This window comes from Ochotona princeps, chromosome 27 (genome assembly GCF_030435755.1).
Source record: "Ochotona princeps isolate mOchPri1 chromosome 27, mOchPri1.hap1, whole genome shotgun sequence".
Classification (NCBI taxonomy): Eukaryota; Metazoa; Chordata; class Mammalia; order Lagomorpha; family Ochotonidae; genus Ochotona; species Ochotona princeps.
Window position 1 is genome coordinate 26,151,556 of NC_080858.1, and position 19,388 is coordinate 26,170,943.

Consider the following 19,388-nt stretch of genomic DNA (forward strand, 5'->3'; position numbering starts at 1 on the left):
TTTATTTAAATAAATGGCAGAGAGAGAATGCTCCACCTGCTGGTTCACTCCTTGAAAGGCCACAACGGTCAACGCTTGGCCAGGCTGAGGTAAGAAGCCTCAAACACTGCCCAGGTTTCTTGACCAGATGGCAGGGCCCACGTCCTTGGGCCATCTTGCATTGTCTTCCCAGGCACACCACATGGACAGCAAGTAGAGCAGACAGATGTTCCAGCATGGGACTACAGCATGACCATCTGCAGCTTAACCTACCTTCCCACAACACCAGCTCCCAGGAACTTCTTCGAAAACATACTTATTTTACAAGTAGTGAGAAAAACAGAGTGAGACAGAGATGAAAAATGAATAAATCTTCTAACTGCTGGTTCTCTTCCCAAATGGTGGCAATGACTGAGGCTAGACTAGGTAGCATTAAGCCAAAAGCTAGGCACAGGGGCAAAAGCATTCAGGCCACTGTTGACTGCTTCACGTCAGAGAATCCCACAGGCTAATCATCCCGACCCCACCTCCCAGTAACAAGACCGCAGAGCTCTGTGGAATGGCCACACATCCCACAGTCACCCATCTTCCAAACAGATAAGACAATGGACAAACAGACATTCTGAGGAAATAAGCAGGGCAGTGTTTGCTGTGTGCTTCTCTGGCCCGCCTGCACGCAGAGCAGGAGGCACTTCACGTTCCATACCCAAGATTCATGGGAGCACTCCGGGAGCTTCCAGGGCCACAGGACAAAAGGCCAGTCCAGATCCGACCCTGCCTGTATTCGAAGCCTTGTCTTCCAATGTACTTCCAGAACAGCATGAGCACTGCACTGTGTGTCCTCATGAATACCATGAACATTTTCCATTATGACTCCAGTCCCTAAATTCTCAACCTCCTGCACGTCTCACCATGTGTGGCCTTTAGAAGGGGCATGTGATGTGGCATTCAGCTGTAATGAGGCATACTGGGGAATCTGAGCTCACTACTCAGTCGGTGGCTGAGCAATATCATGTAACCTATGTCATGTGTCTTTTTTAAGAAGTTCACAGTAATACACGCTGATTTCAGGGAGCAGGGGGACTATGATGTAATGGATTTCTATGTCTCAAGTCTCAGCTGACTACTCAGATGCCCACAATGGCCAGGGTAGGGTCAGAACTGAAGCCAAGAGCTCAGAGCTCCATCCGAGCCTCTGATGTGGGTAGCAGGGAGCTCCATAACATGGTACCGACAAAAGCATGGACAACAAAAACCAATGCAATGTCCAAAAAAGACTCATGTGTAAGTCACTTGGGAATAAATGTTTTATGTGCCCTTTTCTAAATTTCTATGAGCCATTTCAATTAACTTATACCAAAAAGTAATATGTATTCACATTGTTTTTTAATCCCAACCCTACTCACATTTAATCTGCAAAATCCAATAGTCCATTCTAAACCTTCATGCTCTCTGAGAGACAGAGAGATCAATTAATTTCAACCTTCCATCCATTAATTCACTCCCTAAATGGATCACAATGGTCAGGGCTGGACAAGGTCCAAGGCAGGAGCCTGGAGTTCCATCCTGTCTCCCACGTGTGTGACAGGGAACCAAGTGCTTGGGCCACCCTCTGTTATCTTCCCAAGCAGCTTATGGAGTTGGATGGCTACAAGAGCAAACAGGAAACACCAACACGCCCATGCGGGATGCAGACGTCACCATGTACCCCAACTGGTGAGCCTTTTGGAAATCATTCTGCACGTGGCCCGGGGCACACGGCCCTCACTTGTTTGGGGGTTTCCCTGGCCTCTAATTTCTGGTCTTCCTAGAGTTCTCCTCAAACCCCTAGCTGCTAAGCTCCAGCACGTCTCACCATTCAGCCCACGGACTTTTTCTCATACCTGGTCCACCAGAGGCAGTCAAACCTTATGGCTTTAACAGCATCCATATTCTGACACCCACGCTGGCATCGTAGGTCCAGACCCCTACACTAACTTTCCATATATCTATTCTATTGCCTCTAAGGCCTTTTTTCCTTTGGCAGTCTACTAGGTACCTCAAACATAAAATGTCCAAGAGCAAATTCTGAGTAGTCCTTCCTCAACCCTGGAGTTCCCACAGAAATCCCATCTCCATAAGGAAAAAAATTTCAATCATCCATCTGCTCAGGCATTAAAAAACAAACAAGCAAACAAAAACTCACAGTGTTCCAGGACCTCTCAGTCTCCCGCTGCCTTTGTGAGTTTGTTGGTGTTTCCACGGACACAGCCTGTGGCCACACCGTGCTTCTCCATGGCTGCCACCCAGACTGGAGACCCCAACACCGCTCAACACTACCAGTGAGACTTCCGAACTGGTCTCCTTCCTTCTGTCTCTACTCTGCTTGTCTCTGCTCACACCAGCACACCTGCCACCCCTGGAAGACGTAGGCTTCCATGCCTCTGCTCCACATTTTACAGTGGTCTCCAGTGTCCACGTTAGAGAAAAACTCATTGTTTTCACTGACAAAATCCTGAGTGTGTGAGCAGGTTCATTGTGAACATGAAGAAGGTTAAATGTCTGACCTCTCTTACACAGCTCCTTTGGAAGGCCCTGAAAGAAGTTTTAGAAATGCCACATTAACAACTCCTATTATTTTTCTAAAAAGGAGGCCACTGTAAATCATTTAGTCTCCAGGCCTTAGATCCACACACCACTGCCTAAATGAGGCTCCTGCCCCCAGCTCTCTGACTTCACTTCTGCAAACCGTCCCCTCCCTCACTGCACCTGTACAGAACGCTGCAGGGCACGTCAGCCCCATGACACCCGCTCCCCGCCACCGCACAGCATCAGCGAGGAAGGCACTCAATGCACACTCCATGAAGAAAGGAAGGACTCCATCACACTTATTTTCATAATTTGCGCTTTTTCAGAACTTTTCAGATATCTTATTAGGCATGAATTTCAAAAAGCGTGCACCAGGGCTGGTACCATGGTATGGCAGGCTAGGTCTTCATCTGCTGTCCTGGATGCACACATGGGCACTGGTTTGAGTCCCAACTGTCTCCCTGCCGATGGCCTAGGAAGCAGGGAAGACAGCCCAAGCATCCGTAGACGCCTGCACCAAATGGAAGATCCGGAAGAAGCTCCTGGATCCTGGCTTCAGACTAGCCCAACATAGCCATTTGGGGAGTGAAACTACAGATCTAAGATCTCTCTGCCTCTCTTTCTCAGTCTTTCAATTAAAAAAAATAAATTCACCTTGTAATGACTTTTTAAGTAGTCGCATGCACGTAACAATTCATAATCACAGCAAACAGGGCACACAACTGATAAAACAGGTGAGCCAACAGGATAAATCCAGATGGAACACCCAGTGATCACACCACTGCTACTGCATTTTTAACCTACCTTCACTAACTTGGAACACTTTGGTTTGTCTGGAAACAAGACTACCACAACCAGGCTGAAGGTCAGTTATGGAAAACCAACTCCTCTCGAACTACAGAAGCCTGGTCAGCAAACACAGCAGAGGAAGGCTTAGGGGTGAGACAAACTTTGCATTCCAGTGTAAGGGAGCCTTTTCTACTTAGAAGAACAGATCTCATTTTAGTTCCCGAAATGTTGAATTTCCACTGTAGCGTGTCTTTGATTTAAATGGAAATTTGGGCACCAAAGGAACAGACTTCTTACAAGGGAAGTGCGTAAAGATGGAGACTTTGGATTTAGCTTCTCTGACACCCAACAAAACACAAGCGTCACGTAGTTTGTAGACCAGACATTTAACAATTAAACAGGAGTCGAGATTAGAAAAAAAAAAAAAAAAGAGGATGGATCAAAATGGTCTAAAGTAGCAGCCAAGAACATCTCAATAGGCTTCACTTAGAGGAAGGAAAAACAGCAGCGCCCAGGAAGAGCTGAACGAGGGCAGGAGAGAGAAAACGAGCGGTGTCAGACAAGTCAAAGCTAGCAGGTGCTCTGTTAGGAGCAGGGGGTGGTCAGCATGAAACACTTCCCCAAAATAGTAAGACAAAGAGGTGACTGCCCTGGGCAGGCAGAAGGCAATGGGTGACGTGTGAAGGCAAGTCCAGGGAAAGCAGAGCAGGGGACATAATCCCACAGCCACCTCTCTCGCACACACAGGTGGCCAGGCTGACTACAGAACACGCCACCAAGAAGCTAATCCTTCCTGAGCGTCATCCCTAGCTGAGTTAACGGCTCCTTCTCAGCCCACACGTTGATAAATGTTCTACGTCGAGGAGTATGATATACTGCAGGACATACAATGACTCAGGAGGGAGTGAGAATGCAACCCACTGGCCAACAAGTCACCTTCAGCTTTCATAGTTCCGTGACTTCCTCCAACACACACACTCTCAAAAAGTTCTTATTTCCAACCTCCCTGTAAAATCCAAGCGATCTGGCAATGCTGGCCCCATGTTCCCAAAGTGCCTTCTGCAAGCAACACAAAGATGTTACGTTAGAAAAAAAAAAAGACCTACGTGGTGTCTGCTTCTCTTTTTGTTTTGTTGTTGTTGTTGTTGCTATTGTTTGTTTTTTGGTTTTTTGCTTTTAATCTAGAATTCTGAAAAAAGTAAATAATACTAGTATGAACTAACAGATTGAAGTAAAAATGTTTTATAGCGATGTTAACAGATCTCATTCAATTCAACAGTTATTTTTTTGGATAAATTTGATTAAAGCAAAGCTACCAAGCTACCAATCAACGGGGACTCTCCAGAAGCTCCCTAAAGATAAAACAACAAAAATCTGCACATCAATATTTAACAAATGCCCCTAGATCAAGGCAAAAGCTGAAAGCACAGAGCGCAACGCAAGCAGAGTGGAATGGTGCGAACCGGCCCGGGAGCTGGGGACTGGGAGATGGTCAGACTGGAGGAGTTAATGGCAAAGCCCCACTGGCTCCCTGGGCCTGCAGCTGCCAGCAACACATCACACTCCTACAAGCTGCCAGGAGATTTTAAGAGTTTATCCCCCCAAAAAAGTACATGAAAAAATGCACACATCAATTGATTGATTTAGCCATTCCACGCCAAATACCCATTTCAAAGCAGCACGTTAGTCACAATCAACACATACAGATAATCCCCGAAGGGTCCCATCCCCGCAGCACGCACCTGAAACTCCACAGGCCCTGTGGGACGGGGCTGGCGCCCTTGTGGCCTCCCGTCTGTAGATGAGATGAGGCTTGTTGTGCGTGTCCTCAGGCTCCCCGCCGTCCAGCGGCAGCAGCGGTTCTAGGAAGTACTCGCCGTCGTGCGCCTTAAATGTCCCCATCTGAAAACACACAACAGCCAGTCACTTCACTGCCAGACGGCGAGCTGCCCACAGATGGACGGCGGCCACGACAGGGTTCCTGCCACCAGCACTTATTCCTCCAGCGCTCTGCACACAATCCCAAGGGGGCAGAGATCAGACGACGGGTGCCCCAGGAGGGAAGCCTGGTGGCTAACAGTGGACAACAGTCTCAGAATGCTGAAGCCGTCCCTTGTGTCCTGCATGACAGTGGCTGAGAGAGAAGTCACTCGTGCCAGGACCTCAGTTGGTCTGCTGGCCACGGGCAGCCTGTGAAGTGCTCGCCCAGACAGAGGCCCCTCTGGGAAGCTGCTGGACCATAAGTATTCCTCAACAACCATCTCTGCTTGGTAAACTATGCTTTCTTCTTGTTATAGTTTATTTATTTTAATTGGAAAGAATCAGAAGACAAAAAGAGATCTTTCATTGGCTGGTTCACTCCACGAGTGCCTGTAACAGCCGGAGCTGGGCTGAGACCAACGCTGGGACCCAAGACCCCAAGCCAGGCCTCCCACCGGCAGGCAGGAAGCGGACTCCACAGCCCTGCCTGCTGCCTCCCGGGCTCTGTAAGGACAGAAGGTTCGAGCCAGCAGTCAGGGCTGGGGGCTGCACCCAGCACTCCGATTTGGGATAAGGGTCCACCAAGCTCACAATAAAGTGAAAACAAGTCCACGGGTGTTTCCTCAACATGATGAAGTGCATCACAGCCAAAAAGATAGCATCGCGCCGAATGAGGGTGTGTTGAAAACACTGCCACTCAGGTCAGAAATACAAGGGCATTGGAACCAGATAAACAAAAGAAATTACAAACATAAGGAGTTACAAAGGAATGACAGAAACACAAGGAATCTCAGACAAGTCCAACCTGTCCCATCTTCCTAGAGGACAAAATATTACGACAGTACGTGACCGCGCAGACAGTGAACTTGGACTTTCCCAGAATATCCACAGAAACAGCAACTGCAATCCCAGCTACAAAACCCAAACAACAGAGAGGCCTGCAAGATGTCCGCAGCATGTCAGCGCCCCTCGGAAACCAGAGTGTGCAACACGCAGCACCTGCTGGGTCCTCCAGCGCGGAGACCTCCGGTTCTTAGAAACGCCAGCACAGTTTACACATTCAAGCTGCATGTGAAAATGTCAGGAGGAGCCAGGATAACTATGGGGGAACAGAGGTGGGCTTAGAATGGCACAAAACCTGTGAAAGACGCAGGCTGGCACATTCAGACCTGCGGGCTGAGTCACAGACAGGACAGGGGGGACCCGCGGGAAGCCCCCAGAAACGTGTCTGGAACAAAACAAACACGTTTCAACACGACTGTATCAAAACAGGCTGACCGTTTAATTTTATCTTCCATGAACTTTTTAACAGCACACTCCTATCAATGGCAATGACTGAATATTTAATTAATAATATGGCAGGAAATAGAAAGGTGAGGGAAAGCAGATCTGGAACCATCACACAGGAAATCAATCAGGTAGAAACATCCAAAACAAAGCCATAGATGCACCAGAAGATGAGACAACTCCTTTAAACTTGGCAGTACAATCATGCTGATGGACGAGAAGCCTAGACACTCCATGGCATGTCAAAGCAAGATTGGGCAGCAGGACACGCCACTGCCTCCGACTCTGGTGACTGCCCAGGGCACGCACTAGAGCGGAGCTGTTTCCCCACCATAACTAAATGCTTACCTCCTCAAAATCAGAAGAAAAAAAAAACAAGACTCAAAGATGAGTAGCAACACTAACAGGCATTTTTCAAAAAAAGAGGAAAAATGGACATTCAGACACTGATGCTCGGTGGGGACACCACCGTCACCCGGGAGGCCAGCGAGCCGGCCACATGTTCCGAGACTCCCCGAGCGCGCATCTGTGCACACAGAGGCACTCCCCGCGCCAATGGAGAGCATTTGTGAAGCGCACGTGGCACAGCAATGCAGCAGCACCCCCTCCAAGGACCAAAGCGCCCAGGCTGAGGCAGCTACCCCGCTCGTGGGACTGCAGGTGGCTCACACTGATAATGTATCTGCAAATGACTAACAGTCTTTTAAAATGAGATTTGTATTTGTTCATTTTCAAAGTCACAAGACAGAGGCGGGGAAAGAGGAGAGATTTTCCACCCTGCCTCTCCCTGCAGAGGCCATGATCCCCAATGCTGGGTCAGGGTGAAGCTGGAACCACACGTTTCAGCCAGGTCTTCCACACAGACAGCAGAGGCCCAAACACTTAAGACATGTCCTACTGCTTTCTCAGGCAGCTGGGACTTGAACTGGTGCCCATATGGGATCCCAGTATCGCAGGCAGTGGTGTTATCCATTACACCATGATGCCTGCCCCACGCACTGTTCTCAGTAGCGAAACGGTGCAACTAGTACGCAGGTCCACAGATAGCGTCTGTTCACACAAGCCAAGCACAGCCACACAACATATCTCGTGTGGTCATACACCAAGAAAAAAAAGCTAACATTTTGTGAAAAGCATGGAAAGAACTCCAGAGCATTTAGAAATTTGTTTGGGTTGAAATAAATTGCTCAGTCTATGCATAGCTTGGCCACAAGATGCCTTTTCCATAGCTTTCCTTTTTAAGATTTATTATATTTATTCATTGTCAGAGTCATAGAGAGGAAGACTCAGAGACAGCGATCTTTGACCCAGTGGTTCACTCCTAAATGGCCACCATGGCCAGAGCTGGGCTGACCCAAAGCCAGGAGCTCCCATGTGGGTGCAGGGGCCCACAGACTTGGCCCATCCTCCACAGCTTTCCCACACACTATCCCAGAGAATTGGACGGAAAGTGGGAACAGCGGCCCATGGACTTGGGTCGTCCTCCACTGCCTTCCCATACACCGTACCAGGGAGTCGGACAGGAAGTGGAGCAGCTGAGATTGGAACTGGCACCAGAATGGGATGCTCCCACCACAGACAGCAGCTTTACATTTTAAAAGATTTATTTTCTAAAGGCTTGTTTATTTCTAAATCTAAAAGGAAGAATTATGGAGAAAGAGACCTACACTGATCTTGCATCAACTGACTCACTTGTCAAGTGGCTGCCATGGTCAGGGCTGGCTGGGAGATCCTTGCAGCTCTCCTGGGTTTTTGAAGGGGGATACAGGGGCCCGAGACCTTGGATCATCCTCAGGTGTTTTCCCAAGGCACATGAGCAGGAAGCTGGATCAAAAGCGGAGCCGCCAGGACTAGAACCAGCGTCCACACGGGATGTTGGTGCTGCAGGCAGAGGCCGAACTTGCTGTGTCAACACACCTCTGGCCCCTGGTTTTGCATTTAGAGTGTGCTAAGGTGTTGTTGTGAGTAGGAATTCAGTGGTGAGACGCAGAAGGACCTGAACCAAGGCAGGTGCAGTCTTTGGAGGGGCATGTGACAGTGAGGGCCTGCCCTGTGGGTCAGCTCAGAGCTCTGGCAGTCAGCATCAGCAGAGAGGCCCGCTGCTGAGCACACAGAGCCCAGTCACCCTGGGTCGGCTTTAAGAGTCACACGAAAGGCAGATAGTAGCCACTCACCTGCACGCTCACATAGAAGGAATTCATTCTAAAGTAACAACTCACTGAAGGCACTGTTCCCGCTCAGCAAAGAACACCAATGGGGTCACACACTGGGCAGGAGATAGGACCACAGTGACACCACCCAGCCCTGCAGTGCATGCCATAAACCTCACTGACACAGCAGTGACGGTGAACAGGATGACCTAACAAACACAATCTACGGGCCAGATGCCAGGGACCACAGGCGCAGAGGTGGGCTCGTGACTGCACTGCGGCCGACAGGGCAAAAGTCACACGGTGAGCCTCACACGGTGGCTGGTAGCATGAGTGAAGAAGAGCAAAGACAGAGCCAGAGGCAGAGAGGCAGCCCAAGAGGGGACGGCCAGCAGAGGCAGGAATGCGGCGAGCCTCCTCCCGGCTGGATGGAGCCCAGGGCACCAATGCTGAGACAGCAGAGGCCAGCCACTGGCAGGCTGGAACTGTGAAAGCTCAACACAACGCATGTGTGCAAACACACACACATGTATACACACACGTGTGCACACACACACGCACGCACCTGCTTCCCAGGACTCCACTCCCCACTAGGCCTCTGAGACCAACTAGATCTGAATTCAACTAGTGACAACACAGGGTGATAGCCAAATGGGGTACTGACGTTGCCTAAGTCCCCACTTTCTAATCACTTAAAGATTCAGGTGTAACTCCAAATAGTTTTAAAATTTTCACCATAAAGTATAAGCACATAATCTTGAGTTGCTATTTTAACTGAATCATCATGTAAAGCTATGGAAATGAACCCGTAACCAGGCTCACAAAGTTGATTATAATTATCACATTAAGATTCACAGCTTTGGGACCGGCGGCGTGGCCTAGCGGCTAAAGTCCTCGCCTTGAAAGCCCTGGGATCCCATATGGGCGCCGGTTCTAATCCCGGAAGCTCCACTTCCCATCCAGCTCCCTGCTTGTGGCCTGGGAATGCAGGGGAGGACGGCCCAAGGCTTTGGGACACTGCACCCGCGTGGGAGACCCGGAAGAGGTTCCTGGTCCCGGCTTCGGATCGGCGCGCATCGGCCCGTTGCGGCTCACTTGGGGAGTGAAACATCGGATGGAAGATCTTCCTCTCTGTCTCTCCTCCTCTGTGTATATCCGGCTTTCCAATAATAATAAAATCTTTAAAAAAAAAAAAAAGATTCACAGCTTTACTATCTTCTCAGCTTTTGCACCTAAAACATTGCCTTAAGCATAGCAGGCATTCAATATTAATCTGGAGGAACCAACATTTTTTGATAACAAACTTGGTGGAATATCCATTTTTCCTCTGTAACATTTATAACCCTTTATTTTTCAAAACATTCTTAAGTTTTATGCTTGTATGACACAAACGTACATGACAGTTTTCTTTCTGCATTGAAAAGTAAAATGTTGGAGCCAACGCCTTCGGCTAGCACACTAAGCCTCCATCTGTGGCACCAATGTATGTCCTGGCTGGTCCACTTCCGGTCCAGCTTCCTGCTACTGGCCTCGGGCCCCTGTGCCCATGTGGGAGACCCTGAAGAAGTTCCTGGCTTGGGACTGCCCAGTTCCAGCTCACTGCAGGCATTTGGGGAGTGAACCAGCAGCTAGAAGATTTTCTCTCTGCCTCTTTCTGTAAAATATTTCGGCACTCTCAGATAATATGGTCATATTTTAGGATCATATGCTTTTAAATGATTTAAAAATTAGTGCAATTCTGTAAGATATACTGGCCAGAAAGTCCTGAAGTAGGAACCTCTAACGCAAGAAGCAAAGCTACACCTCCAAGACTCCCTGCTTCTCGGTACTCTCCCACTCCGCCTGGCTCTGTCTTCCCAGAAAGCCACTGCAACCCCAGTGTTGGAAACCTGAGTCTGTGGATTCGCGGAAAACCCCTTCCTGCTGTTCTCAGCCAGCATGCTGAGGAGCAGAAATGTGAGCGCACCTGCTGAGGATACAAACAGCCCTCAGATGGCTCATTCCAGAACCCAGCACACCCACTCCACCAGGAGCTTCACTCAGCCCGGAAAATCTGCCTCTCTCTTGTCTGTGGATGTCTGACATGAGAGAGGACATGGACATGTCTGTATGTCTGTGGATCAGAATCTGTTGGCAGGTTCTTCCATTGGAAAGCTGCATGTGCAGGCACGCCCACAGGGAAGGGGCCGGCTGGGGCTGCCCAGGGATCCTGGCACCTCCTCGCCAAGCGGTGCTGGGACACTTTGGCTAACAAGGACATAAAGGCTTGACATGACACAGAACAACAAGTTTGAGACAGTGAACAACACATCCTCCACGTGATTTCCTTTCATTGGTCAGTGAAGGACTCCGCCAAGGCTTCCACAATCTACCCCTATGCGGGCCTTTCTGTGCGAGCGGGGAAGCTCTCGGGCCTGGCCTAAGGGCTCCCAGGAAAGTGCTTCATTTCGCAACTCAGACAGGGACCTGGGAGGGAACCAGGGGACTTTAACAAAGCAAGTTCTGCAATGACTGACATTAGGTCATGGCGTATTTTTAGCAGCCACCTGTCTGCACTCGGCCATTGCAATTTGATTCATGGAAATGCCAATCAAATAGCAAGCACTGTCATTCAATGAATATTTTAAAAGGAGCAAACTACTTTTCACGTGAGCAGGGATTTTCCAATTAGAGTACGCCAAGCCGTCAGAAAGGCAGCAAGTGATGGCACTGCTGAGCCCAATCCCATCCCACAGGCCGAAGTTTCTACGCATATGGGATTCCCATATGACTGTTTTTCCAACATGACTTTGTCTCAACACTGCAACCTTCATCCTGTGTTTTTCTGAAACTACATGACAAACCTGTGTTCTGCTACAACCCACAGCACTCTCAGAGAGAAAGGTGCTGGACTCTTCCCAGGCCACTTCCAGTCACCAGCCACCGCAGAACACCACACGCAGACAGGGACCTGCTGAGCTACTGGCTCAAAGACACGGCTTCACATTCCTTCATCATAAGATCATTATCAAGGAACTCACAGGGCTGATGAGCAAACCCAGGCTGGGTCCTGAGTTCGCACTCACAGAATCCTGGCCAGCTATTTGACCCTCAGTTCCATTCTTCACCAAACACAAGATCCTGGAGAGACAGTACCTGTCACCATGCAGATCGTCCTCCCCACTCCACCCCCAGGAGGCCTGGGCCTTGGGGACAGGGGCAGGACTGTGCAGATGCAAGGCTGTGTCTATTTACACGAGGTGAGTGTGCCACAGACTGGAAGGAAGAGCAAGCGATTCACTTGTGTTTCGCACACACCTTATACCAGCAGCCTGCAGGAAACTTGGCATACCACTTTGGTGCAACTTTTGACTGTGACCCGTCATGTGAGATCAAGAGTAGGACGGACCACATGTGACTGCAGTGTTAGTGTCCACACAGCTCCAGTATTTTAGACTTTCATATATACATAAAACAGTAGTCACACCGAGGAAACAGAGGGCTTGTGCCACGGCCTAGTAGGCTAGGCTTCCATCACACATAGGTGCCAGTTCAGATCCTGCTGCTCCACTTCCAACTCTGCTCCCTGCCCACGGCCTGGGAAAGCATCAGAGGATGCCCCAAGTGCTTGGGGCCCTGCACCCACAACAGTAGACCCAGAAGAAGCTCCTGGCTTCAGACAGGCTGAGCTCCAGCACTGAGGCCCACTTTAGGGAGTCAGCCAGCGGACAGAAGATTCTCTGTCTCTCTCTGTCTTTCCTTCTCTCTGTGTAACTCTGCCTTTCAAATGGAAATAAAATGACAATAAAAATAATCAAAACAGGAATAAAATCACAAGCAGCAAGGGTGTGACTGAAGCATATGCAAATGAAACAGCGAATGAAAAGGGTTAGCATCACACTGATCCATGTAGTGCTGGTGACTGGCATGCAGGAGAGCTGGCTGATGTCTGGCGCACTGGAATACCCGCTGGCCGCTTTGCCCATTTACCCTCACACTGAGCGTCTCCACCACTGTGTGGGGTGCCCAAGGGACACTATCACTGCTGCCCTTGAAAGCCACTCGTGAGAGGGCATGCAGACCAACAGTTCCGATTTGCCGTGCACACGGGCATCGGACCCGGAGACACAGCAGCAGGCCTTGCCAGCTCCGCTGAAGCTGATCAGGGCCAAGTGGGGAAAGCTCCGAACGGGTCGGGAGGAGGGCGGGAGGGGAAGGGCAAAGAGGAAGCGGAGTTACGACAGCTGCACAGATTAAAGTCAGTGTGTGGCACGGCCAGCCCTCTGAAAGATGACCCACTGCCCTCCTAGTGGTCCCAGGTCCCTCGGGCACTCAGACCATAAGCAGTGCCATGGCTGTGGCCTGCCTGGGCAGCACTGGGCCTGTGGCGCATTCGGCAGCACCCACAGCCTGCACCCCCGCTCAGCCTGCCACTGGCCAAGTCTGGCCCTCAGCTTCTTCCTTCTACACACCTCTTGTGACGGGCACTTCACAGATGGCACCTCTATTCAGGGGTCAGCTGCCTAAGGCCCCAGGCGGGGCCAGGAGCATCTGGAGAACACCACTGGCCAGGGGCCCTTGCAAGTCGCCCCCAGCAGTCAGCCAAGCTGGCCACGACCTCAGTGGGTGACAGGACAGGAGAGAACCCCAAGGCAGACCCATCTTCGGGGCAGCCTGGGCCTCTTCTCCAGTCCAGTGTAACCCCAGAAGAGCTCAGCCAAACCCCGCACAGCCTGGAGGCCTGGGAGCCTCTCAGCTGACCTCTGACCTCTCTGCATCCGTGACACCCCACCCCTCCTTAGAGTCTGCAACAGGAGACTGCCCTAAACAGAACCCCCTTTGACACCTGGTTTTTGAGGAACTAGGCCAAGACACACTTAAGAATGCTAGCAGCATAGCCCGGGGCACCCTCCCTGTCACCCCGGAACTCCGCAGCTGACTGAGAGCCCCAACAACCAGGAAAAACGGCACACAAGTTCTTGCAACAGGAGGAACATGAATGCAGAGCAGCGCAGTTAGCAACAGCCCAGACATTTAAGCAACACTAACACAAAAAACCTGTACCAAGAATGGACAAAAATCAGTCGAGGCACTGCTGACAGCTCTCACACTTGTATTTCCTGTCTGGACAGGAAGTGACCAGAGCTGTCCACTAATCCCTAATCCGTCACTGGGCAGCAGCAGGGCCCAACATGCTACAGAACCACTCACAGGAGACGTCGGAAGGGCGCTCAGGCCACCATGGGCTGCCCACCACCGCCCCACGTATGCCACATGACAGGGCTGAATTTACATCTGGAAACTGTTTGCTTCAGCCAAAAAGACTGCAATGCTTCAAAACCCACCACGAAACAGTGACAGCATTGTCTGGGCAGCCAGCGGAGCCCCCCAGGGCCTCCAGAAGAAGCCGGCCTTGAACACTCTGCGAGCAGAGGGCTGCCCCAGAAAACAGTCATCCCACGTGGGGCAACCCCACATCTCACCCAACACCGACTGCCTGGACGAGAGCAGGGACAGCGCCGACAGGACGTCCGACAGAGGATGGTGAGCCAGAGGCCTGCCCGCCATCCTTCCCTGGAGAGTAAGGCACTGAAGACCCCGATGGATCACCTTGGGAGCACCGTTGGTGGAGGCGCTAGGGGTTTTGGAATTGTATAAATAAACCTCTGTTTGGAAATGTCTGGATCCTGGGGTAAACAGACACTTCGGGAAAGAAAAATCACAGAGCAAGATTAGAAAAGCAACAGCTATGCACACATTAAACAAAGGAAACTTCTGGCCAACTCTCGACCCCTCCTGGTACTTGGGCTCCAAACACCTGGAAAGAAAACTAAACATTACCAGTCATGGTTCGGTGATTTAGTGAAAGAGAAAAACATGTAGAGTCCAGGACTTCCCAAAATGCAAAGAATTAACCCTAGAGAAATGGGAAGAGGCATCACCAGCGCTGAGTTCATCTGGTATTTACAACTACCTGCAACCACCAGACAGCCGGGGTGTCGATGCCAACAAGCCGTGGGACAGGGACAAGCTTCGGAAAGTGCTCGCTGGTTTGTTCTCATTCTCCTCACCCGAAAGCCCCTTTCCCAGCGGCTGCCATGGAAGGGAAGGGTGGAGGCTGCGGCAGAGAAGGTACAGAGTGAGCAGGCAGCTGAAGGGGGCCGAGGGGGGCTTGGGTGAACACAGTGGAGAAAGAGAGATGAGGAAACCAACCGGCAGCAGGAGGCCAAGTCTCCCCTGGAGCTGACACCCCAGAAGGAGGACATGCACTGGACGGTGCAAGGGGATTCTGGCCAGCTGGGACTCGTGCAGGGGTCCTCAGGCCAGCGGTCAGAGGACAGGTGCACTCGCCCAAGGGCGGAGTGAGTCCTGTGAGATCCTCCAGTGCCTCTGCGAGGCTGCCACTAGCATCCCAAAGCAGCCCAGGAGCAGAGACCCCATCACTGAGGCCTGTGTGATCACCCACCAGACCAGAAGCCAAGTGGGCGGCCCAGCCTGCGCAAGATGAGCACCGGCAGAGGCCTGAGCTCCAGTGAGCAAGGCTGCAGAGCCGCACCCAAGCGGGGCTCGCACCAGAAACCCACGAGGACACCACACCACAGAGGATGGCCCCTGACCTGAGGAACCAGGGAACGGCACTACTTCCTCCTCAGCCGTCTCCAGGCAATGCAAAGGCCTTGGATCCTTCACAGCTCAACATGGGACCAACATGGGCTTCAGCACACCAAGGCAGAAAACAGAAGATGCGGTGCTCCTTGCATAGACTCAGGACAACACGTCCGACACCATGCAGCCTTCACTCCGGATTCAAAGCAAGAACAAGCCGACTTGAATTAGAAGACATCCCCACGTCAATCAGACTGGCTCTAAAAGCCGGTCCAGAGATCCCCATCCTAGTGTTCAACAACTGGCCGGGGTCAAAGGCGGATTGTCGCAGTCAACTACACAGATAAGACAAGTTAGGAAGCCAGAAGGCCAGACCGGGAGGTCAGCGCCATTGCTCAGATCCTCCACTGGTCAGATCCTCAGGCCAGAAGGCCAGACCGGGAGGTCAGCGCCACTGCTCAGATCCTCCACTGGTCAGATCCTCAGGCTCTGCATTAACGCTCACTTGCCAACTCCCTGGATGCTCTCGCTGTGGGTTCAACAGCACACCAACCAGAAACCAAAAGCATTCTAACGCAATGAGAAGTGGAGTCTAACCAGGTTTCACTCCTTGATGCAACTATGAATCTACAGGAAGCTCTTGATACGACAGAAACAAAACATGGAAGCATGGTAAGCAGCATGCGTCACGACACGAGTGAGGAAGATTAAAGGAATACCGCTGGCCCCACGGGTAACTGAGACTGATACCTGGTTGGGATCATGGCCGAGCAAAACAGTCTGGCACTAGCAATGTGGACAATTACTGGAAAACTTCTCTAGATCCCATACAAAGGTAAAGAAACTAATACAGGTGATTTGCTTGTAGAGTCATTAAAAAAAGTTATATCAAAACTTCTGATAAAATCAGTAAAATTTTGATAAAATCAGAAAGTTAATCACAAGGAAGGTTATAATGATTTGATGGTGATGATCTGCTAGCTAAGCCAGCCATGTCCACACCGACAGGGTGATAAGAAAGGGTGAATTATAATCACTCCAAATACAGTCAACTGCTTTCTGAATCCAGAAAGGGACCACTCAATAGTTTCAACTACCTTCACATTCCAAAATAAAATAAGCAGACACAACCCTCCTAATAATATTTCCCATCTGGAGTGATTTTCCACACCATAAGATACTAAATAAAGAAAATAAATTGACCATGACAAATTTGTGGTAATAAATCTAGGATTTCCCAGACAAAGGAACATGATTTTAAAAGGCTTGAGAAAATATTCTGTTCCTTTGAAGTCTAAATGACCCTGTAAGTGTAACATTGTGTTTCTGCTCTTACTGCAGTTTACTCTTATCCACAGAGGAAAAGGAGGAGATTGTTCAAGGCACCCAGGTAGGGAGAGATAACAGCTTGAAGAAGAAACATCGGACTTCCCAAGTTAGCTCTGTCCTGACCAACGCTCACACGCAAGAAAGTGACGTCAGTCACTTAGCCTGGAAGAAAGGATTAGCACTGGGCCTGGATGGAGCCGTCGAGTTCTCATTTAACTAAAGAATAAGTGACATCCTCAAAGCATCCCTAAGAGGCTCCATTTGTGAAATCAAAGCTGGAGAATCTGGGCACCAAGTTCTGACTGCTGACCTCCTCAGGAATATTCACCCGGGAGAGGTGGCCCATCCTAAAACAAGTGCTCTCAGGAACGGCGTGCTGGTGCCGCGGGAAGACACCGCTTGCAGGGTCTGCATCCCTGCTCAGACCCAGGACCTGTTTCTGCTCCAGCTTCCTGCTGACACATTCCAGGAACCAGCAGAGGCTGCCTCGTGAGCTTGGGCCCCTGCTGGCAGCAGCCTGGCACGGGCCTGGCCATCGTGGACATCTACACATGAACCAGAAGACTAAGGGCATTTGGGGAGTGAACCACTGGATGAAAGGGCTTCCTACATGGCTATGGGGGGTGGTACGTGAGAGACAGACGGAGTGCTATGAGCCTTTATGGGGGAAAAATGTGCATCTTCCTTCCCAGTGAACCTGACGCAGAGCCACCGGTGCCGTCATGTGTCACCACTAAAAAGCCACTTGCCTCGGAGGTGGTGGGCTGCCTGCCGGGACACTCCCAAGGAAGCACTGCAGGCAGCAGCCCCTGCCGGCCGAGCTCCTTCTAACCCACTCGAGGGGGAAGGGATATAAACTGGCTTTGAAACATTCCCATCTCTGTTTTTATTCTACTGGCTTCCTTTTTAATACTGCACAGGTCATTTCATTTACACGTTCGAAGTCATGCTGAAAGGCTCTCCCCAGCTGCATCAGTAGTTCACGACAAAAATAAACAAAAACGGGCTCGGCAGCGTGGCCTAGTGGCTAAGGTCCTCGCCTTGATCCCATATGGCCGCTGGTTCTAATCCCGGAAGCTCCACTTCCTCTCTATCTCTCCTCCTCTCAGTATATCTGACTTTGTAATAAAAATAAAATAAATCTTAAAAAAAATAAAAAATAAAAAAAATAAACAAAAACCCTGAGAGCCTGTGTTAGAAGCAAACAGCAGGAACCTGGACAAGTCGGGGTTCTGTGTATTTCCTGCCCTCTACGGGGGCCACCTTCTGCAACCTGCACCCTCCCTGTGTCACCACCACGCCAAGGCTTACCCCCCACCCTGGCAGCAGGCTCTCCGCCACCTTCTCAGGCTCCCAGGGATTCCACCCTTCCCCACCAGACTCCACAGCGCAAAGGCCCCGCCGCCACCACATCAGGCAAGCAAGCGTTCTCCTTTGCAAGGCTTGCCCAGGAAGCCTTTGCCTGCTAAACTTGCAAATCCTACAACCAAACTGGGTAAAACCAGGGGTCCTGCCCCTGCAGCAACTAGTGCACCTCAGGAATAGAGGCTGTCCCACTCCCTGATTCCTCGGAGAGATGCTCAGGGCTTGACCAGGGCGGCTCTGCCCAGCAGGCAGAGGCTGGCTCTTCGGGGCTCCGCCCGTCCCCACTGCTGGTTCGCACCCCCGAGCCACCCAGTAGGAACCCCGAGGCTCCACCCCAAGCCTCAGCTTACCAGGCCCCCGCACAGGCTGAACACGGCCTTGAGCTCCGGGCGCGCGTTCACCTGACCACGGTAGAAGCAGTGGCGCAAGTCTGGGGGCGGCGCGCCCGGCTCGTGCGCCCCGTGCGCAGGGCCTCCCAGATGCACCTCGGTGTAGCCAGCAGCCAGGAAGGCGGCATCGGCGCTCAGGTTGAGCTGGAAGAGCTGTCCGTAGGCGCTGATGCGGTAAAAGGTCGGGACCAAGGCGAGCTCAGGCGCCCCGGGGCTGCGCTTCCTCCGGCTGAAGTGGCGGCTCTCGGGGAACGCCGCTCCGAACTCGTCGACCCGCGCCGGGGTCACCACCTCGTATGAGGCCAGCGTCTTCACCAGAGCTTCTGCAACCACACACAGAGAGACCCGCTTCAGCCCGCACGCCGGGGCGCGCCTCCCTTCCCGCACACGTGCGCGCCCGGCACATCGCCCTGGGACCCACGTCCCGCCCACGCGCGCCCTTCCCACGTGCCGGCCCGGGGCTGACAGCGTCCGCGGCGCGCCTGGGGGACCCCCGGGACGAGCTGCCGCCCCCGCCTCCCGCCCTCGCCGGCGGGGGAGCTCACCTTGCCTGGGATGCAAGCGAACTTCCCAACAGCGGGCGACCAGGAGCGCGAGCTGGCAGAGCAGCCCCGCGAGCCACTCGGCAGCCCGCATGGCTGCGCCGGGAACCCGGGCCGGGAAGAGCCCCGCGCGGCGCCTCAGTCCCGCCCGGAGCAGCCGCCTGCGCCCCGCGCCCGCCCACCTCGCCGCTGCGCCCACCCGCGCGCCCGCGGCCCCTGCCTCATCGCCGAGTCCCTCAGGCCGCTTCGCCCGGCGCCGCGAGGCCTCGGCAGGTCCGCCCGCGCGGGCAGGCGACTGGCCGGGGAGCGGGGAGGCCGCGGGCCTAGGGCTGCCCCGGAGCCCGTGCAGAGCCCGCCCCCGGCCCGCCGGCCAATCAGCGGGAGGCGCGCCCCTCCCACCGCGCGCCGCGACCCCCGGCCACGCC

The 19,388-nt window shown here is 52.1% G+C and overlaps 1 protein-coding gene across 1 annotated transcript in view; it reads right to left on the reverse strand.

Annotated features, from left to right (window-relative positions):
- The window catches only part of ADAMTS20 (ADAM metallopeptidase with thrombospondin type 1 motif 20), a 72,950-nt gene extending 53,845 nt beyond the window's left edge, over positions 1 to 19,105 (reverse strand). The window contains exons 1-3 of the mRNA XM_058655820.1: positions 18,967 to 19,105; positions 18,383 to 18,744; positions 5,079 to 5,238 (exon numbers count right to left, since the gene is read on the reverse strand). Of these exons, the coding sequence (XP_058511803.1) occupies positions 5,079 to 5,238; positions 18,383 to 18,744; positions 18,967 to 19,057 (613 nt within the window). The 5' untranslated portion in view covers positions 19,058 to 19,105. The remainder of the gene's footprint in view (positions 1 to 5,078; positions 5,239 to 18,382; positions 18,745 to 18,966) is intronic.
- Positions 19,106 to 19,388: the final 283 nt, after the last annotated feature.